At 60.1% G+C, this 20,485-nt stretch overlaps 1 protein-coding gene across 1 annotated transcript in view; it reads left to right on the top strand.

Annotated features, from left to right (window-relative positions):
* Window positions 1-6,652: 6,652 nt before the first annotated feature.
* The window catches only part of PKN1 (protein kinase N1), a 48,736-nt gene continuing 34,903 nt past the window's right edge, over window positions 6,653-20,485 (top strand). Inside the window, exon 1 of the mRNA XM_074979588.1 lies at window positions 6,653-7,272. Coding sequence (XP_074835689.1) covers window positions 7,252-7,272 — 21 coding nt within the window. The 5' untranslated portion in view covers window positions 6,653-7,251. The remainder of the gene's footprint in view (window positions 7,273-20,485) is intronic.

Raw genomic sequence — 20,485 nt, 5'->3', positions numbered from 1 at the left:
CTGTGAGCCCACAAATGGCTGTAATCCCGCAGACGAATCACATTTGCGAAAAGGACCGATCGACCCGGCAGAGGGAGCAGAGGGGAGAGCCGGCGCGGAGGGAGGTGATGTGCCGGGAAGGGGGCTGGGCGGGCGGGTGCTCACCGCGGAGCACAGCCACTGAAACACCTGCACCAAGCCCCTTCCCTTGGCATGGAGCCCTGGGGCAGCTCTGAGACATGCGGGCTGGGGAGGGGGGACCCTCTGAAGCAGGAGAGCCGAGGTGGGTTACACGACTGCCCGTCCCTGAGCCCAGGAAGAGCAGGGAGGGTGGGGCTGTGTGTTACAGCTGTACCCTGCAGGGGCACCCACTGGGCCCATCGCGCCAGGGGCTCTGCAATCAGTAAAACGGCATCAGGCCGTTTGCAAGGTGCTAGTGGAACTGCCATCGGCCCAGCCGAGGTTGGGACCATTGCGCTGGGTGCTGCGCAGACCCTGGCTGGGCCCTGCGGTTCTGGTGCTGTGCTTGTGTGATGGCTCTGCGATTAACCCCTGCTGCTCCAGGCTCCCTGTGTGTCTGTCTGCAACTCACTTAGCCTCTCTGTGCCCTGGCACCCGCATTACAGCAGGGAAGAAGTCCCCATGCCTGGCTCATAACACAACCTAGAGGGCCCTGGGCCCAAGGCAGGCGGGCTGGCCCCTTCACAATACACAGGAGCCCTTCTTCTGTGATCTCACACATGGGGATCAAGGTCCCTCCCCAGGTCTCCTCATTTCACAGTCATTGTACCCCCTCAACACAGCGCCACCCAGAGCAGTAACTGCAGCCGGAAAGCAGACAAGGAGTTCCCGCCCGCTCCAGGCCCGAATGGTCATCGGAGACTCTCCTGGGGGAAGATCCAGATTCAGTTTTCTTTCTAAAGCTCTCTGGCTCCAAAGGAATTGTGTGGAGGGAGTTTTCTGGCCAGGGTTGTACCAGGGGCAGATCATAGAGAATCACAGAATGCTAGAACTGGAAGGGACCTCGAGACGTCATGGAGTCCAGCCCCTTGCGCTCACAGCAGGACCAAGCACCATCTAGACCGTCCCCGATAGGTGTCTATCTACCCTGCTCTTGAAAATCTCCAGTGATGGAGAGTCTACAACCTCCCAAGGTAACTTATTCCACTGTTTAACCACCCTGGCTACGTCTGCACTAGCCCAAATCTTTGAAACAGTGATGCAAATGGTCATTTCCAGGATTACTAAGGAGGCGCTGAAATGCATATTCGGCACCTCATTAGCATGCCGCCAGCCACAGCTCTTCGAATTGCCACAGCTCGCTGCCGCGTGGCTGTTCAAAAGGACCCCGGGAACTTCCAAGTCCCCTTATTCTGCAGATAGGGATCAGCAGATAGGAACAAGGATTTTTGAAAGGACCCCCATCTGGACGAGCTGCGTGGCAGTGAAAAGCGGCAATTTCGAAGAGCCTCTGCTGCCAGCATGCTAATGAGGTGCTGAATATGCATTTCAGCGCTTCGTTAGTGATCTCTGAAATGATCATTTGCATGGCCATTTTGAAGATTTGAGCTAGTGTAGACACGGCCCCTGACGGTTGGGAACTTTTTCCTGATGTCCAGCCTAAACCTCCCTTGCTGCAGTTTAAGGCCGTTGCTCCTTGTCCCATCCTCAGAGGCCAAGGAGAACAATTTTTCTCCCTCCTTGTAACCCAGTTTTAGGCACTTGAAACCCGCTGTCATGACCCCTCTCCGTCTTCTCTTTTCTAAACTAAACCAGCCCAGATGATCGCAATGCTTCCCTGTGACCTCACAGTCTAGGAATCAGCGAATTTCCTGATTTTCAGGACACTGGGCTCAACGTTCCAGAGATGCCACCAGGACCCTGAACTCTGCATTAACACAGTTGTTTGCCAGGGAGCAGGTGAACCACTGTGCAATGCTCCCACAGGCCAGTCACAGGAGCTCTGTCATTACCTACAATTGTCCCATTGCGCCTGGAGCTGCACAGACGCATGATGCGAGACAGCAGCACTTGCCTCAAAGAGTCTCCAGTCTAAACAGACAAGGGGTGGGAGGAGAAAATGAGGCAGGGGCTGGGAAGTGGCTAGTCCCCGGGCTCCCAATGGGTTAGTAACAGAGCTGAGAAGAGAATGCTGGACTTATAAATTCCCAGCCAAATGCTCTACCCACTAGGTTATGTTGCCTCCTCCAAGTGCACTGAAGTGTTTTCCGGCCCAATCCTACCGATATTTATAATTAGGCCCTTGGGGCCAGGGGTGATGGATTCACTCCAAAAGTGGGGGGACATGATGCTGCCCCCTCTGTGGCCCCACCCCTGCCCCTACTCTTCCCTTAAGACCCCAGCCTTTGTCTCTGCTCCCTGGAGCGCCCATCCAGGGCAGGTCCATTGTTCCCCACAGCTTCCCACAGCCTGGGCTCCTCCAGTTTCTGGCCTGGCTGGTGGAGGGGCTTAGAGGGGAGACCTGGGTGCTGTTCCTGGTTCTTCTGCTAGGTGTGGGCATGTCCTGGCACCGCTCTGTGCCTCAGTTTCCCGCGTGCAGCACAGGGATGATGATCATGACCTGCAAAAACACCTCAGGAGGTACTGATTGCAAATGCCACATCTGATGACTGAGAAGGGTAAGGGCACTCATGGGCTGTGTCTGCACTAGCCAAAAACTTCGCAATGGCCATGCAAATGGCCATTTTGAAATTTACTAATGAAGCGCTGAAATACATATTCAGCGCCTCATTAGCATGCGGGCGGCTGCGGCACTTTGAAATCGATGCGGCTCGCTGCCACGCGGCTCGTCCAGACGGGGCTCCTTTTCGAAAGGACCCCGGCTACTTCAAAGTCCCCTTATTCCTATGAGCAGAGAGGAATAAGGAAACTTAGAAGTAGGCGGGGTCCTTTCGAAAAGGAGCCCCATCTGGACGAGCCATGCAGCGGCGAGCCGCGTCAATTTTGAAGTGCCGCGGCTGCCCGCATGCTAATGAGGTGCTGAATATGTATTTCAGCGCTTCATTAGTAAACTTCAAAATGGCCATTTGCATGGCCATTGCGAAGTTTTTGGCTAGTGCAGACACAGCCATGGTGCCGGATTAGGCCTAGGAGCCCTTTCTTCTGATCTCTCTCAGCTGTTCCACCCCCTGAATCACAGGAACTTTGGGCTGGAAGGGACCTCAAGGGGTCGCTCATTCACCCCTCTGCTGGGACAGGACCAAGTAACCTCAGTTCACCCCTCACAGGCCTTTGTCCACCCTGCTCTTTAAAACCCCCAGTGCTCGGGCTCACGTGGTCCTGTGCTGATCCCTTCTTAGGGCAGAAAATTTTGCCTAGTATGTAACCTAATTTTCCCTCGCTGTGGAGCAAGCCCAGAGCGTCTTGTCCTAGTTCGGGACGCAGAGAAGAGCTGATCACCAGCCTCTGCACACATTTGAGGGCTATTACCAGCTGCTTCCCCAACTTTCCTGCCCTGGATTAACCATGCTCAGTTCTATCAGCCTTTCCACACAGGTCAGATTCTCTAAACCGGGGTGGGAACTCTTGGCACGTGAGCCAGTTTCGAGCGGCACACTGCAGGAGCTCCGGCCCTGCCCCTCCTCCCACAAGCAGCATGAGAGGAGGAGGAAGCGTGGGGCAGTGGCACAGGGCCCAGGACAGAGACCCACCACAGAGCCAGTGGCTGGAGCATGGGGCTGGAGCCTGTGACTCAGGGCCAGAGCCAGGGCCCCTGCCAGAGTGTGGGGCAGGACTTCCAGGAGTGCAGGGCCCCCACAGGGCTTTAAAAAGTGTCACCAGGGCCGGGACTGTACATAGAGGTCAAAAGGTCACATTTCAGCACTCTGCCTGGGAAAGGTTGCTGACCCCTGCTCTAAACCTCTGATCCTGTTTTTTGCTGAACTCTGCAGGAATTGGAAGTCCATATCTCCTCCTCAAGGGTGATGCCCAGAACTGGGCACAAGGCCCGAGCTGAGGTTTTCCCCTGCCAAGGACAGCAGAAGACTCCACGCACTCCCTATGCACCACCCCCGGTGCCTGCAGTTCTGGGAACCCTTGTCACAAAGATATAGAAGAGCTGGAAAAAGATACTGAGAATGGCAACAGACCCGGGGGATGGAACCGCTTCCATACAAGGAGAGCTTCACATGACTGGGGCTGTGCAGCTGGAAGAAGAAAGGAGGAAGGTCTGTGAGATCAGGGATCAGGAGGAGAAAGTGACCAGGGAAGTGTTATTCACCCGTCACCTAACACGAGAACCAGGGCCAGGAAATGAGATGAATAAACAGCAGGTTTAAAACAAACTCGAGGAAGTTTTCCAAAACCCAAGGCACAGTATGGGGAGCTCGTTGCCAGGGGATGTTGCCGAAAGTATAAGTGGGGTCAAAGAAGAATTGGCTAAGTTCCTGTGGGGTGGGGGCGGGGGGGTAGGTCCAGTAACTGCTGTCAGCCAAGATGCTCAGGGACGCAGCCCCCTGCCATGGGGCCCCTAAGCCTCCAGCTGCCAGGACCTGGGAGTCCACAATAGGGCAGCGGTGTGCAAGGTGGGGGATGGGCCTGCTTGGGGGGCATGACGTTTCCTAAGGGGACGCAGCGCGACAGGCTCCATCGCATTAAAATGCAGAACTATGTTACTGGTTTTATGTGTGTTTAGTCACATGTCGATGCCGCTCAATGAAGATTTGTCGTTGCACAGAATTATTTTCTTCCACCTGCTGAAAGCTTTGTCTTTTTCATATTGTTATAGGGCGACATACCTGCCTCATACAGCTGAAAGGGGCCTTCAGAGGTCATCAGTCCACTCCCCTGCCCTCACAGCCGAACCTCGCACCGTCCCTGGCAGATTTTTTTAAACACATTTGCCCCAGATCCCTAAAACAGAAGGGAAATTTCCCTCTGTTTGGATGACATTAGACAGACTGGGGGGCGGGAGGGGGGAGCTGCTAATGGCTGGGATGAAAAGTAGGGCCTGATGTAGAAAGTTTGCTCACCTCTACAAGAGGCAATGGAGCATTGGAGATGATCCTGTTTTGTAGGGGGCCCTAAGCAGCAGCTGGCCGGGGCGGCTGTCCAGGGACCTCCAGATTATGCATCGGGGCAGGGGGTAGCTGAGTGGGTCTGTATCTTCAAAAACAACAAGAAGTCCCGTGGCACCTGATCGACTAACATATTTTGGAGCATAAGCTTTCGTGGGCAGTTGCAGTTGCAACAAAGTGGGTCTTTGCCCACAAAAGCTTATGCTCCAAAATATCTGATCAGATGTCTGTTGTTTTTGAAGATACAGGCTCACTCAGCTACCCCCTGCGCCGATGCATAATCTGGAGGTCCCTGGACAGCCGCCCCTGCCAGCTGCTGCTTAGGGCCCCCTACAAAACAGGATCATCTCCAATGCTCCATTGCCTCTTGTAGAGGTGAGCAAACTTTCTACATCAGGCCCTACTTTTCATCCCAGCCATTAGCAGCTCCCACCTCCCGCCCCCCAGTCTGTCTAATGTCATCCAAACAGAGGGAAATTTCCCTTCTGTTTTAGGGATCTGGGGCAAATGTGTTTAAAAAAATCTGCCAGGGACGGTGCGAGGTTCGGCTGTGAGGGCAGGGGAGTGGACTGATGACCTCTGAAGGCCCCTTTCAGCTGTATGAGGCAGGTATGTCGCCCTATAACAATGGGCTTTGCCCACGAAAGTTTATGCTCCAAAATATCTGTTAATCGATCAGGTGCCACGGGACTTGTTGTTTTCATCCAGACCATGCTGCAGGAAAAGACCCGGGCAGGATGCTTCGCTGCACGCCTGCGCTGTAACGTTTAACCCCAATCCGCTGAGTGTGGCCCTTGGTGCAGCTGTTTACCTGCAGTGTAGACGCCCCCCCACAGCGGCCCAGTGGTGACCCAGCCCGGCTCTTGTGTAACAGTCACCTCCTGTTTTCCACGTCTCTGGGCGGTGAAGCGCAGCGGGTCAGTTTCACTTTCTCTTTCTCGTCAATTTCATGTTCTCTGCCCCTGCCCAGCCGGCTGCGAGCGCGAAACAAAGCGCTTTTGATTCAGACGCAGCCCCGGGAGTCGCCGCGGCTGCCTCCGCCGGGTTAACTCTCCTCCCTGTTTTTTTGACCTAAATTTCAAGGACTCGCAGTAACTTGGCAGCGGCGCTCGCCCTGGAGCGGACCCAGCCGCTGTCTCCGCGTGTGAACACTGGCTGAGTTGTTCGCCGGGCTCCTTCTCACGTGGGAACTGCAAACTTTTGTCCTTGGGTTCGAGTGAAACTCCCCAGCCCCGGGGTGCTCGGCTTTCAAGGGGCGTGTGCGCGCGTGCGCGCGGAGTGGAGCGCACGGGAAGCGGGGGGTGGTCCTAGCTTGGAGCGGGTTCGGGGTGGCGCTGGGAAAGAACCGCGGAGAAGCCCCGGCGGCCACTAGGTCATAGGGCGCCGCTGCCCTGAGTGGGGTGGAATCGGATCTGCGCGAGCCGGTGTCAGAGGCTGGGCACGCTGGGTTATGGGGAGGGGGCTGGGCAATGCGAGGGGAGCGGGTCTGGCCAGGGGCGGCGGGGGCGGGGAGGGGGGAGTCGATGCATTACACCGACCCCTTCCTGACACCGAGAAACCCCTCCCCCCGCTCATAAGGACATGCAACGTCTTGCCCCGCCCTCGCAACACCTCGGAGCGCGGCGGCCAGACTCCTGCAGGCAGCCCGGAGGATGCAGCCTCGGCGGGGGGCGGCTCAGCTCTCCCCGGCCTGGGCCGCTAATCCCTTAATCTGCAGAGGACGCGAAGGGAAGGGACCCCGGGCGGCAGCTGCAACCCCCGCAGTCTCCGGCCTTGGGATCCCGCCCCCATTAGCCGCCTGCTGCAGCCCAGCGGCAGCCTCCTCCTCTTCCCAGCTCCCCCCGCCTCCCTGCACCCTGGTCACGTGACCATCCCGGCAAGTTAGGGACCCAGAAGGAGGGACAGAGCGGGGCGCAGGGGGCGCGGCCGCGGCGCGAGCCGCCCGGATAGAACGTTCCCCGGGAGCGGCCGCGGCGCGAGCCGCCCCAGCCGCAGTAGCGGCAGCTGCGCTCCTCGCCCTTCCTCGCGCCCTGCCTGTCCCGCCGCCAGGGGCTGGGGGCTTGCAGCGCAGCCTCGGCGCACGGTGCCCGCCCCGCAGCCCGGAGCGGGAGGACGATGGAGAGGTGGCTGTGAAGGGGGGCCCCTGGGGAGAGCTGCAGCAGCCTTCCCCGGAGCAGGGGAGAGGAAGAGGAGGAGGAAGCAGCAGCGGTGGCTTGGGCGGAGGCGGGGGGCAGAGATGGCCAACGACTCGGTCCAGGTAAGAGCCGGAGGGAGGGGTGGTTAGTCCCCGGCCGCCAGGGGGCACCCTACCACATCTGGGAGCTGCCCGGAGCGCGGGGCGGGGAGTCACCTATTGTATAGTGGGATCTCCAGCGCAGGCGGGTGTCTGGACTGTCTTCCTGCCTCCCCATTGAGGAGGAGGTGGAACATGGCCAGGGAGACGGGGTGCTGGGGGTGCGGGCCAGGGCTGGCGGTTTTGTTCAGTGGTTTTCAGCGCCCCGGCCACACAAATCATTCCAACGCGACGGGAGGGGGCCTGGAGTCATTGCACATCTGGAGTCTGCAGGCGGGGGTGTCGAATGGCCCATCTCCCATGCACATCTGGAACATGCAAGGGGGTGGGGCCTGTTCCCGTGGGGCCCCCCAGCACATATGGGGTATGCAGCCCCCCTACACCCATTGACGAAGGAAGTATCTCAGGCACAATGACCCCCTCCTGATGGTGTGAGGGCTGTGGGACAGCCCCCTGATACAGGTGGGACATGCAGGCCCCCAGCTGGGCTGGGCCAAGTTCTGCTCTCCTCATCTGTGTAAAGCTGTTGGCCTCTGGCCTGGGGAGGGGGAGATGGGGGGAGGAAGCTACAGGCTTTTCCTGGCCAGCTGGGCCCTGTTTCATTTCTGCTTCCAAGTTCAGCTCCCTCTGCCTTGGTGTCTCTTCACGCAGCCCCCGTGCGCCTCAGCCTGCCCCATCCACACACGGGAACTTCTGCCTCAATCCCATGGCTCCCTCTATTCTGGCATGGCTCGTCTGGGGGCTCCAGACCCCAAGGCGGACCAGAAGACCCCTCCCCACCGTCCCAGATTTAACCTCCCTGGCTCTTGCACCTGCCCACCCTGGGATGACTGCAAACCAGACGAACGGTGGGTGTTGGGAGTCCTGTCCCTAGAGAGCATCGGGTGTCATGACCTTCCCCTGAACTGGATGGGAGTCACTTTCATGCCCCCCCGGCCCCAGGATTTCCAGGTTCCAAACGCAGCTGCCTCCTCTCCCTATCACCAAACCTGCTAGCAACAGTCCAGCAATTTGCTTTGCCTGAGAGCACCAGCCCTGCAGCTGTCAATCTCGCCGTGTTGGCCCCTGGCTCTGACTCTGCCCTGGGGCCCAGGCCAGCCCTGCTGCAAGCGAGAACTGAATCCTGCGCTCTGCGCTGCTCAGATAGGGTTGCCTGACAGCAGCGTCTGGGGTGAAATCCCCTCTGGTGGTCTTAACCCTGTACTAGCCGGAGAAGGTACGGACCTCAGCTCCATCCCTTATAGGGTCACTCTTTGCCTGATGGGCTGCCTGCTTGTGCACTTGCCCAGGGAAAGGGTTGGTTACCTCATCCTCCAGAGCAAAGATGAGCAAACTTTTTATGTCAGGCCCCACTTTTTGTCCCTGCAATTATCAGCCCCCCCCCCCCCCCCCCCGCGCAGGTAAAGTAATCCAAACCGACCGATATTTCGCTTATGTTCCTGTGAAGAAAGGATCTCTTTCCACGTGCTTCAGAAAATAAATCTGTCACAAGCAAAAGCTTTGTCAGTCGGTGTAGAAATGTGAATACACAAAGCTAAAAACAGTCACACAGCTCCACATTCTTAATGAGACGGGTGAGCCTGAGACCCAGCAGCTGATTGTGCTGTGCCCCCCCTTATGAAATTTCATGTCCCCCTTCTCCCCCTTTGCACACCCCTACTCTGTAGGGTCCTCTGATCCCATACTAGCCGACAGCTGGGACCTGCGCTCCCTTCCTTGGTTCTGTGCTAGTGGGGTGGGAGATGGGTCAGAGGCTGCATCGCTCTGTAGGGTTACCCTCCCCTATCGGAGCCCTGGTCCTGTACAGGTGGGGGGATGGGGCTGATGCTCCTACAGTCGCTTCCCTGTGGTTGCTCTGTGGCCTGGCAGGCGCCGGCCATGTCCCCCTGGGAACGTCCCAGGTTGTTGTGGTTTTGCTGCCTTCTTGCTCGTGCCCGCAGGGCCCAGCCGAGCGAAATGCTGCCCTGCCAGGGGATGCCGCCACATGGTTCTCCAGTGGCAGGAAGCATTTGTGGCTCCAGCTCTGGGGATGAGAGAGGTGCTGCAGGGAAAAGCCCAGGCCATAGCTGTGTGCACCTTTGCAAGCCCCATCCTCAAGGGGCTTGTCTGCCCCAGCTGGGGCACCCTGGCTTTTTAGTTCAGGCTGTTGCTTTTAGCTCTTGAGGTCCCTCGTTGCTACTTCAGGTGTGTTGAAGGCTCGTGAGCCTGCCTCTGGCCCATGCCTGGCCACGATCATGCCGGCTGCTTGTTTAAAGGATCGCTGTCAGGTTAAAAAATCAATAGACTGAGAAAACCTTCCTTCGCTGCGTGGGTAGCAACCTGTCAATTATTAAAGGCCTGTATTGATTCAGATCTGGCAGCCCTTTCCCTCGCCCGACTGCTGAGCCGGGAAGAGTTGCTCTGGCCCAGTTTTGCTGTTGTTTGCATTTTGCTAAATGACTGAATAAGAAATCTGTCCCTCTTATCTAGACTGTATTAGTCTCCACTTTGCTGGTGGGGAAACTGAGGCACCGTGGCTGTTCATATGTTAGGCAGCAGAGCTGGGAAGACAACCCAGAAGGGTCTCTGTCCACTCACCCCGCATGGCTTAGGCTACTTAGTTTCACTTTTGCTTCCATAATACCTGGCTCTTCTGCTGTTGTGGTTGGGGAGCAAAGACCTGGATGCGGATGATGGGAACTGGAGTTAAAAACATAATCCCAATGGAAAGTGTTTCTCTGCAATGTTCATCCTAAACCTCCCTTTGAAGGAAAGGTTGTTCCTGGCCCCACACCAGATCCATGCAGGCAAACTCCTGGGCCTTCCCAGAGCCTGTGAGGGTGAATTCACATGGGGCCGGTTCTAGGTGTGTGAATTGTGGTTCTGCAGCATGAGGGTCTCAGGTTCTGTAACAAACCCCAGCGGCAGTAGAGAGATCTGTCTCCCTCTTCCCTTAAAGACCAGTTGAGCCTCTGGTATTCAGGCAGCTCCTGAAAATGAAATTGACCATGTGCAAAACTGAAAGGGACCTCATTGATTTTTTGTTTTTGAAGTCCAGGCAGAGAGGCCGGAAGCAAACAGCCTCTGCAGCAGAGAGAGTGAGAGCGCTTTGTAAAAGATCCCTGAGCTTCTCAGAGCCAGTTTTGTTAATGGCACCGTTCCCTGTGCTGCGTGAGTAACTTGACCCAGGAGGCTGCTATTGTCTCATTGTTTCCTTGTACTCACTCCCTGTCTGCCCACATCTGCTGTCTCTTGTCCGGGTAGACTGTCAGAGGTGAGGTCTGTTCTGGGTCTGATAACAGCCCCCGTTGTGCTAGGTGCTGTACGTTTTATTATTAAGTGTATCACGGTAGCACGCTGGCAAGTTCTAGGGCCTTGGCTAGGAGCTGCAGATGGACCAGGAGCTGGGGTCTGGGGGCTGAAGGGCCGGGAAACTCAGGCTGGGCAAACACATCTGAGGCCAGCAGGGACCATCGGGCTCTTAAATTCCCATACTGAGCCTAGTGACTTTCCAGCCAATGTGTTTCAATTGCCCCCAGCCTCATGCTGCAGGGGAAGGTGATTTTCCCTCCACCACAGATTGAGGTGGGGGAGCTGAGCAGTCAGGCCAGGCTGGGCTGGATTCTCCACTGTTCGGCTGAGGCAGGATGTCCGCCTAAGTGATCCACGTGGCTTTTGGCCCCCGAGAGGCTGGGCCCAGCAGTGAGGAAGGAGGAAAATCACGTCTTCTGCTGCAGAAAGGGCTGGGGGAGCTTCCGTGGCCTGGCTTGGTTCTGTATTCTGGAAAGAGCTCTGCACCCCCTTTTCCCACCCCCCCCGGCCCTCCGCTGCAGCTGTGCTTAGGGCAGGTGCTGCATTGGTCACCCCAGAGACTCTCAGCCTATGCAGACTTTATCCCAGAGATGGGCAACCTTGGCTACTGCGTGAGCCATGAGATTGTCCTAACCAAGGCATTCCCCTGGGACGGGGCATGTTGCTAATGACGCTGGGGTACCTAGAATCTGTGGGGTGTGCCGACTGAAGCGTAGCTGTGCTTTGATTGGCTGCAGAGCGCACGCCCGGACCTCAGCGTCAGCGGTGTGTGCGATCAGCACCCACCTCGCTTCACATGCGGGTCACTTGAATCGTACTGGTAGGAAAAAACTGCGCAGCTGGAAGCCAGCAGAACCAGGCAACCCGGCGCATGGGACACAGGAATGAAAGTGTCTCGGGGGCCACACTGAGAACCCCGCTGGGCCACAACCAGCCCGGGGGCCGCAGGCCGCCCGCCGCCGATTTAGCTCCTCCCCCTTTTCCAGCATGAGGGAAACTGAGTCACACAGCCGTTGAGCACGGTCGCATGAGGAGGCTGTGTCGGCGCCCGGTACCGAGCGCAGATCTCCTGGGTGCTGTGCAGGGCGTCAGACTAGGCGTCTGGTCTTGAAATTTACAACCCCTCGGTTGATCGCGTAGTAGGTTCAAAACTAATAAAAGGAAATTTTTCTTCACACAGCGCACAGTCAACCTGTGGAACTCCTTGCCAGAGGAGGCTGTGAAGGCCAGGACTCTATTAGGGTTTAAAAAAGAGCTTGATAAATTTTTGCAGGTTAGGTCCATAAATGGCTATTAGCCAGGGGTAAAGTATGGTGCCCTAGCCTTCAGAACAAGGGCAAGAGATGGATGGCAGGAGATAAATCACTTGATCATTGTCTTCTGTTCTCCTTCTCTGGGGCACCTGGCACTGGCCACTGTCGGCAGACGGGATACTGGGCTGGATGGACCTTTGGTCTGACCCAGTATGGCCGTTCTTATGTTCTTATGCTGGTTTTTGCAAGCTGCCCCCTTCCACTCTGACTCACGCAGTGTCTGTTCCCTGCGCACTGCACGAGAGGCCCCGAGGAGCGCAGTGGCCCTCTCTGTGTGCAGTGGCCCTGGCTGGGGGGCACAGCCTTCCCCTTTCTGGGGAGCCCCAGGTGAGGGGGTTCCCTGCGCTGCACCGAGCCGGGGGGTGGTGAGCGTAGGGGCTGTTGCTGCGAGGCAGGGACTCCCTTTTGGACGGGCAGGCGGGGCGGGCGGCTGGCCTGGGAGAGCAGAGCCTGTGCCTGGTTAATACAGGCAGGCTGGAGGTTGTCGCGGTGTCTTTGTCTGCGCATGAATAATTGACCGGCTGAGTTAATGCAGCTGCTCGGACGCTCCTGTCTGCGGCAGGCGTGAAGCTCAGCTCTCTGCTCCCCACTGGGGCGGGGGGGGGCTGGTGGTTACATCCCCACTGACTTCATTTGGTGCAGAGTCCCTGAACCCCTCACCCCTGAATCCGCCCTTGCTCCCTGCCCTGCTCTCTGTGGTGCATGGCCCATGCTGGGGGGTGGAGCTGTGGGGAGAGGGGCCTGCAGGCCGTGGGTGTTAGATCAGATCTGTCTCCCACCTTCCGTTTCTGAATTCGCTCCCTGGCACTTCTCTGCCAGGTCCTCCCCCAGCCAGTGGGGAGCTCTGTGGCTGGTGAAGCTGGGGCGGGGCGCAGCCACCTGCCAGGACCCAGAACCTGCCCAGAGTCAGCAAAGGAACAGTGCTGGGTTCTCCCAGCACGGCGTGGGGGGGTGTATGCCAGGCTGGGGTAGGAATCCAGGGCGGGGGGGCACCTGCCTGGGGTCCAGGGAGCTGGGGTTCGATTTCCCAGCTCTTCCCCCCCATGTGTTGTGCTGCTTAATTTGCCCCTCTCTGCCTCAGTTTCCCCCTCCGTACATGGCGACGACAGCATGTCTCTCTGCTCGGGTGGGAGGGGCTAATCCATTGATGATTGTGGGCACCTGGCTAGGGGAGATGCATGGGACAGGGGCGTGCCTGACTCCCTTGGGTGATGGGGAAACCCTGATTCGTTGGTGGTGCCTGGTGTCCATGCGGGCAGAGCACAGCGCTGGCCCATCCAAGCAGTGGGGCTTTGCTCCGGGCTGGCGGAGAGCTTTCCGCCCGCGTCTCGAGCAGCCCCTGCCAGGGCAGCAGCAATGGCAGCTTCTGGCACGTGTCGGGCTGGGGGTGGTACCAGAGACCAGGTCTGCCCTTTGTAGGCTGCTCCCAGCAGGCCAAGCAGCAGCAAGGGGCTTATGCCAGGGGGCACCAGGCTGGGACTCCTGGGTTCTGTTCCCCGCTCGCCCCGGCACTGCCCAGCACAGCTGCTGGGGCTGCACTTCTGAGCACTGCTGCTTGGTTCCTCTCTGCTGCTGGCCCCTGCTCTCCCCCGGGAGGGGCACGGCACGGCACGGACCAGGGCCTGACTCTGGCCTTCACCTGCAATGGGGCTGTGCTCAGTAAACCTGAGGGCAGACCTCGGTGCTGTGGGGCTGCCGTATTTACGTAGGACCGACCAAAACACACTGAAATGTGGGCAACCCAGCTTCCTGCCCAGAGCTGGGATGTGCAGCTGCTTCTGGACGCTGCCCCCCGCACCCCCCGGGGCTGGCACGCAGGGTTGTGGGATTCCCTCCCCTGGCTGCTGGGAGCGAGAGCGAGAGCTCTCTGCAGCTGGTCACCTGGCCAGACCCACTGCCCTGCGCAGCCTTCTCCTGGCAAGGGGGCCTCCCCTGCTCTTCAGCTTCTGGGTGGGTGCTGGTCCTTTAATCCCGCCCTCCCAGCGCTAGCCTGGCTGAGCTGCAGCACAGGCAAAGCCGCACTGACCGGGGGCTCCTGGGGCCCTGGATGGCTGCCCCAGGGAGGGCTTGATGACTGCAGCTGGTGCCCCATGCAGCGTCCGTTGTTGCTGGGCTGTGCTGGCTCCATTCTTCAGGTCAGGGCCAGCGCCAGGCTGCAGGCCTGATCCTCAGCTCGCCTTGTCCCATGGGCCTGATCCCAGCCTGCTGCACACCACCAGTGAGTGCCCTGGGGGTGAGGGGACTAACAGAGGAGCCTGTGGCACTGCTGGCCACTAGGCGAGCGGGAGAGACAAGGAGCCTCGTGCTACTAGATGGGAGCTTTGAGTCTGTGGTGCAGACAGACCCACCCTCGAACTTCCCGTCCTCCTGGAGACAAGCAAACCGGAAACACCCGTGTTAAGGAGCACAGCTCGTTCTCGGGCAGGCTGTGGCGTGGTGCTGAGGGGTCGCCCTGGAATCCCTCTGGGCTTGGGAGGGGGTTTGTACCCTAAGCGATGTTGCTAACTGGCGGGTTATGGCAGCATTTAGAACCAGAGCAGCACAGGAGTCTCCACAGATCAGGGTGGGGGGAAACTGAGGCACACAGGGCAGGGTGACTTGCCCAAGGTCGCGCAGCTGGGCAGTGGCAGAACCAGGAATGGACTCCTGGTGTTCTGCATTTCAGCCCACTGGAGGGTGAGAAAACTGCTTCTGTTCTGGCTCAGGGTTGTGTGTGAAAGGGGCCAAGCTGGGCAGGGGTGGCGGGGGGCAGGCTTGAGCAGGGTGGCTCTCGCAGCTGGGTGCATCCCAGGGGGTGCTGAAGACAGGGCTGCTTCCCCAAAGGAGGGGCAATGCCTCTGCTGGACACTTCAAGGCCCCCGGCAGGCCCCCCGAGGGGTATCTGTGCCTTTTCCCTGCCCTTGTCACTTCCTGCTTTTCTAGCTTGGGGCTCCCTGGTCCTTCCTGGGAAGCCCCCCAGCCTGCTCCCCCCCCCTTCCTGCCTCATCAGGAGCTGAGGCACAGGCTAGTCCTGGGGCCTCCTCCCAACACCCCACCCTGGGCCAGGGCGCCCCAGTCTCTTGCATAGCTGGGGGGGAGGCTGCGTCCCAATGGGGGTTTCACCAGGGGCCCAGCTCCCCTGGGTCTGGCAGAATAACCCCCCCGACCCTCTCACGGGGGTACGTATTACAGGGGCCCCGGCAGGGCCTGGCCCAGGCTGCTGGCTGTGGTACGTGTGTGGGCGGAGGCCTGTGGTCCAAGTGTGTAATGGGGCTGGCCGGTCTGTAGTGGGGGTGCTGGGGGAGGTGCCCAGGCGAGAGGGGCCAGCTCTGCCCTGTGACCCTGCTGCTCTGGGTGTGCTGTTAGCCGGGGCTCCCCCTGTGCCCCAACTTCTCTGGTGCTAGGAGGAGCACTCGCATTTGGACAGGGGCCCTGGCTGAGTCACAGCCAGACCTAGCCCCCTCCCGCCCCCCAGCTGGGCCCCTCCTCCTGCGCTGACCCAGGGGTGCCCCACCTCCCCGTACTCCCCCTGCACCTTCCTGCCACCCTTTATGTAATTCCCCCATTAAACCTGCCTGTGAGCCCTCCCCGGCCAGGCCCACCTCTCAGACCCCCAGGGGCTGCACCTTGGCCGGGGGAGCTGAGTGGGCTGCACAGGAGGCCTGGGTGCCCCCCCACCGGCCAAGACCGCTTGGGCTGTGGAGCCAGGCGTCCAGGAGGTGCCTGACTTGCTGCCTGTACGGACCGGGGGACATTATGTCCCCGTGTGGGGCCCCATCAGCACCCCCAGCCCAGCCAAGAGGGGCCAGCTGCTCCCCGTGGCCCTGCTGCTCTGGGGGTGCTGGGGGGCACCCTGGGGTGCTGGGAAGAAGGATCTGACCCTGCAAGGGACTCCCAGGCAGGCCCTGCTGCTGCCCCCTTCCGTGGCTGCGGGTACACTGGTGCTGTGGTCAGGGGGACCCCCAGGGGTTGCTGTCTGCCCCTTGCGGCCCAGGCCCTGGAGCTGGAAACCCCCCAACAGCTGCTGCCTCCTTTTGGGATGGGGCCCTGCTCCAGCCTTCTCCCTGCTCTGGGATCGAGTTGGGCTTCCCCCACCTTCTGCTGGGCTCACTCACCAGGGGACCCCACTGGGATGTCTCTCCCCCACCCCCCAGCTGGGCCTGGGGGATTATGGGATTACGGCTCCAGATTTGCCTATTTTCCAGTGTTTTTCCCAATGTGGATTTACCCAGTCCCACTCCCCCCACCTGCCGCTTTAACCCCTTGCACCCCCAGTCCCCCAGCCTATGCCTTTAACCCCTTGCACCCCCCTCCTGCACCTTTGAGCCCTTGTTCCCCCCGTGGGTTGGATCCCTTGTCCCCCAGGGCAGTACTAGCCAGTGGCAGAGTCACCCCCCATCCTCCATCAGGGCCTGTGTCCTGGGCTGGGCACTCAGTCAACTAAGGCAGGGCGAGGGGCAGTGGCCGAGGTGGGATTAGGAGCGAGAAGTCCCTTCCCCCCACCCGGAGCCCTGCGTAGAACCCAGGAGTCCTGGGAGCATCCCCTCCCCCCACGGCCTAGATGCAGAGCGGAGCTGGCAGAGCTGTCGCCTCATCTCCTGCTAGGACCTTACTGCTGCGGCTTCAGCCAGACAGCGAAGGGTTAAGGGAGTTGCCATTGAACTGGAGCCTGCTGGGGGCGGGGGGAGCAGCCTGCAGAAGTCGGGGGTGGGGGGGGGGCGTCGGGGCCTCTTCTGCTCAGCATCAAAGCCGGGGGCAGAGGCCCCAGCCCTGGGCGGTGCCAGGCGAGGAGGGGCCTGCAGCCCGCCCTGCAGCGGGAGGAGGGGGAGGCGCGCTGGCAGGCAGGGCTGGTTCTTCCACTCCAGCCGGCTGCCTCTTGGGGAGCTGCCCTGCCTGACGGGGTCAGCCTCGCCCCCTCCCCCAGCTCCATTCCTGGCCTGCGGCTGCCTCACCCCAGAAGTGGCTGCATTCTAGGAGCAGGTGCACATCCCCCACACCTGAGATCAGCTGCTTCCTGCCTGGGGCGGCCAGAGCCACGTGGGGCTGGCGCCCCTCAGCATGGGCAGAGTTCTCCCCCCTTAGGGGCCTTGTGGTTGTGGCGAGGTGCTCCCCCTTCCCCACCCCCGCAGCAAACCCTTTCCTGGCAGGGGCAGGCAGTGGGGGTGGGCGGTTATCTGATGTGCCACCCTCCTGGAGTGAGCCGGCTGCTTCGTGCCTCAGTTTCCCCCCTCAGTCCGAGGGGGCTGGAAGCCCCAGGATGGGGGTGAAGACAAACACTTCACAGGCTGTGAGGCAGCTGGGGGTCTGAGGCTGGGGGCAGCACCTGACACAACCTGCACACCCTGGTTCAGCCTTTCCTGAGGCCAGGAGACCCAACCAGGTCCACAGAAACGGGGGCACTTCACCCCCGGCCAGTGCTGTACCCTGAGGCCTCTGTGTGCTGGAAGCTGGATTCCCGTGGACCCATTCCAGCCTGGAGCTAGGAGGACCCCCATGCACACAGTCCCAGCCTCTCTGGCAATGCATGCTGGGAGATGAGGCTGCACCTCTAAACTCAGAATGTGAACCCCCCTCACAACCCTGGGCTGCTCCCTTAGTGCCCTGGGCTCCAAGCAACCCATGCTCTAACCACTGGGCCCCATTCCCCTCCCAGAGCTGGGGCTAGGACCCAGGCATCCTGGTCTTCACTCCAACCACTAGACTCCGTTGCAGTCCAGCCTGTGCTTGAGCCTAGGCTGGTGTGCACATGCCTCCATATAATTGTGCAGGGCCCATATGATGCTCTAGGGCCCAGGGGCCCCAGGTGATGCAGAGCCAGAACTCTGGAGCAGCTGGCAGGGGGGAGCAGGGGCCTGCAACCCATGGCCCTGGGTCAGCGGGTGAGCGGGCAGGGATTTCCCACAGCCCAACAGGAAGCTTGCCCATCGCCACTGAACGACCAATGTGGGAACCGGCCTTGGGGCCCAGCCAGCGCCTGCTGGGGCCTGGCACTTGGAGGGCGCTGCAATGCTAAGGCAGCAGGCGTGCTGGGGCCACTTAACCCCTTCCCCTCCGCGCTGTCTGGCCTGAGCAGCGCCAGGCCTGGCTCTGTGTGTGTGGGTAGGGTGAGTCTTGTCCTGTGTTCGGTGGGGAAACTGAGGCACCTAGTGGCTGGGACAGGACCGTCCTGGATGGGATGGGAACTGGGAGCCTTGTGCCCATCTCTGGGCTGCTGCCTGCGGTCTGTGGGGCACAACCGGGCACTGGAGTCAGGGTCCCAGCTCTGGGGTCCGGGCCAGGGAGGACCGTTGCCGTGGGTCACAGGACCCTGCTCCTCCCTGCCAGCTGCTCCAGAGTTCTGGCTCTGCATCACCTGGGGCCCCTGGGCCCTAGAGCATCGTATGGGCCCTGCGCAATTAGAGTACAGCCCGAATGGAGGCATCTGCACACCAGCCTATGCTCAAGCACAGGCTGGACTGCAGCTACCCCACACACCTGGCCCCTGTGGGGGCTGGGCTGGGCTGGGCTGGGCCTGCTCCTCTTCTCCGTTTCCCTGTGCTCCGGGCCTTTCCCCAGCCCTGCTAAGACGAGTTTGCTGGGTCTCTACCTGGGCTGCTGCTGCTCAGTGGGTTAGAGCAGGGTGGGGCTGGGAGCCAGGACTCCTGGGTTCTCTCCCTGGCTGTCACTGTTAGCAGGTGACTCCCATCCCTGTGCCTCGGTCTCCCCGTCTGTGGGATGGGGGTTGGGAGGCCTGCAGTGTTTGCAGTGTGCTTTGCCCCCTTGGGCCGTGCATTGGGCCCGGTGTTAAAGGCACCGGCTCTCGGACGCCCAGCGGGCGGAAGTGCAGGGGGCACCTCGGCGGTGCCACCCATTCGCGACTGGCGAGGCTGCTTGGGTCCTTGCAAGGTGACGGGCCGCTGGAATCCGCAGCTGTGGCTGGAACTCGCTCCCCACTGCTCTTTGCTGTCTTGCTCTGGGCTTTTTGCAGGTCCTATGCAAACCAGAGGCTGCTGCTGTGAGGCGCAGCTGGGGCTGGGGCCTGGGAGGCGGAGCTTTGCAGAGACGTTGAGGGGACTTGGGTGACGCCCCCCCCGCTGAGCCCCCCCTCCCCCGCTCCCTGCAGAACAGCGCCCCCTGGTGCTGCCCTGGGGCATTAGGGCCAGCCCTGACTGTCCCCAAGAGAGCTCTGCTCCCTGCTGCAATGAGGCACTCTGGGTGTTGTCCTGTCCCCGACTCTCCAGCCACCGGTTCGATTCCTGTCTCAGCAGCAGCCCTGTAATGGAAAGGGCCTTGCAAAGTGATCAGATTGGCGCTGGAGACTCATGGAGGACAGCAGGGAAGGGGGGCACCAGCTCTCAGGACTGGCTCGTGCTGGGTGTCCAGGTTGAGGGGGACCGGAGCTGGGGACTGGCTGGCTGAAGGTTTCTGGAGCAGCAGAAAGAAGGGACATGATGGATCCTGGGCTGGGGAGGAGTCCATCAGCTCTGCCGGCTCCAGTGCCTTGTGGATCTCTGGGCAGCCTCCACGAGCTCTGAGGGCAAAGGCAGGAGTTCCTGTGTCACTTGTCCCCAGCACAGCAAGGTGGGTAGAGTCGGGAATCGAACCTGGATCTCTGGCCTTGACCCCCCAGCCCCTCCTTCCCTGAGTGGGGTCAGCCTGGCCCTGTCGCTTTATGGCCTGAACAGCTGCTGCCTTGTCACATGGCAGCCCCAGCTCCGACTGGATCCCTTTAGCTGGACCTGGGGGCCGAGCGCCCACGGCCAGCCTGGCTTCTGAGTGGAGCTGGGGCTGGCTTGCTCCCAGCGCTCCTGGTCCCCTCCAAAACTCCTGACCAGCCCCAGATCCATGCAGGGAGGGGGGCCCAGCCGAGGGTTCCATGGTGCACCAAGGTGCGAGTGTCACAGGGAGAGATTTGTAGTTGCACTAGCAGATCAGTCACTCTGCTCCCAGCGGGTGATTCATTTGCACCAGTGGGATGATACTCACTGGCTCATCTCACCCACGCAGCTCAGCACACTTTCCAAAGCATCATTTCCCCCCTTTGTCAGATGGGGAAACTGAGGCACAGGGCAGCTTGTCCAAGGTCACCCCATAGCCAGGCTGGGAATTGAGTCCTGGGACAGTGATCTAACCACTAGACAATGCCATGACTTGTGACTTCCCTTTGCACGGGTGCAAACTGCCCTTGTTCCGTTGAGGAGCCTTCTGCATGCTCCCAGTGCTGGCTGTGGGGAGGGACTCCACCCCAGCAGCATGAGACGCTGGGCCTGGCTGAGCACCGAGTGGGTGCACTGGCCCTTTAAATCGTGCCCTGACTTAAAACTCGGATCCCCCATTGCCCTCTCTTCCAATACCTGAGCAGGGCCCGGGGAAGGAAGCTGCTGCCCACCCTGGAGACTCCTGTCCAAGGAGACCTGCAGCTGCGGGGGCAGGCAGCGTGCAGAGAAGGGCAGTGGGACCTGGCAGGAAGCTGATCCCAGCAGAGCGCAGCTGGGCTGACTGCCGGCTGAGTGGGGGTCTGCAGGCAGAGACCCCCGGGAGGGGGCGAGCCAAGAGGAACAACTGGGGATCAGTGGGGACAGATTTGGGATGGAAATTGGGAGGCTCCTGCCTGC

This window comes from Carettochelys insculpta, chromosome 29 (assembly GCF_033958435.1).
Source record: "Carettochelys insculpta isolate YL-2023 chromosome 29, ASM3395843v1, whole genome shotgun sequence".
Classification (NCBI taxonomy): domain Eukaryota; kingdom Metazoa; phylum Chordata; order Testudines; family Carettochelyidae; genus Carettochelys; species Carettochelys insculpta.
The sequence above is the reverse complement of the archived record's forward strand: the minus strand, read 5'-3'. Positions and strand labels throughout refer to the sequence as shown.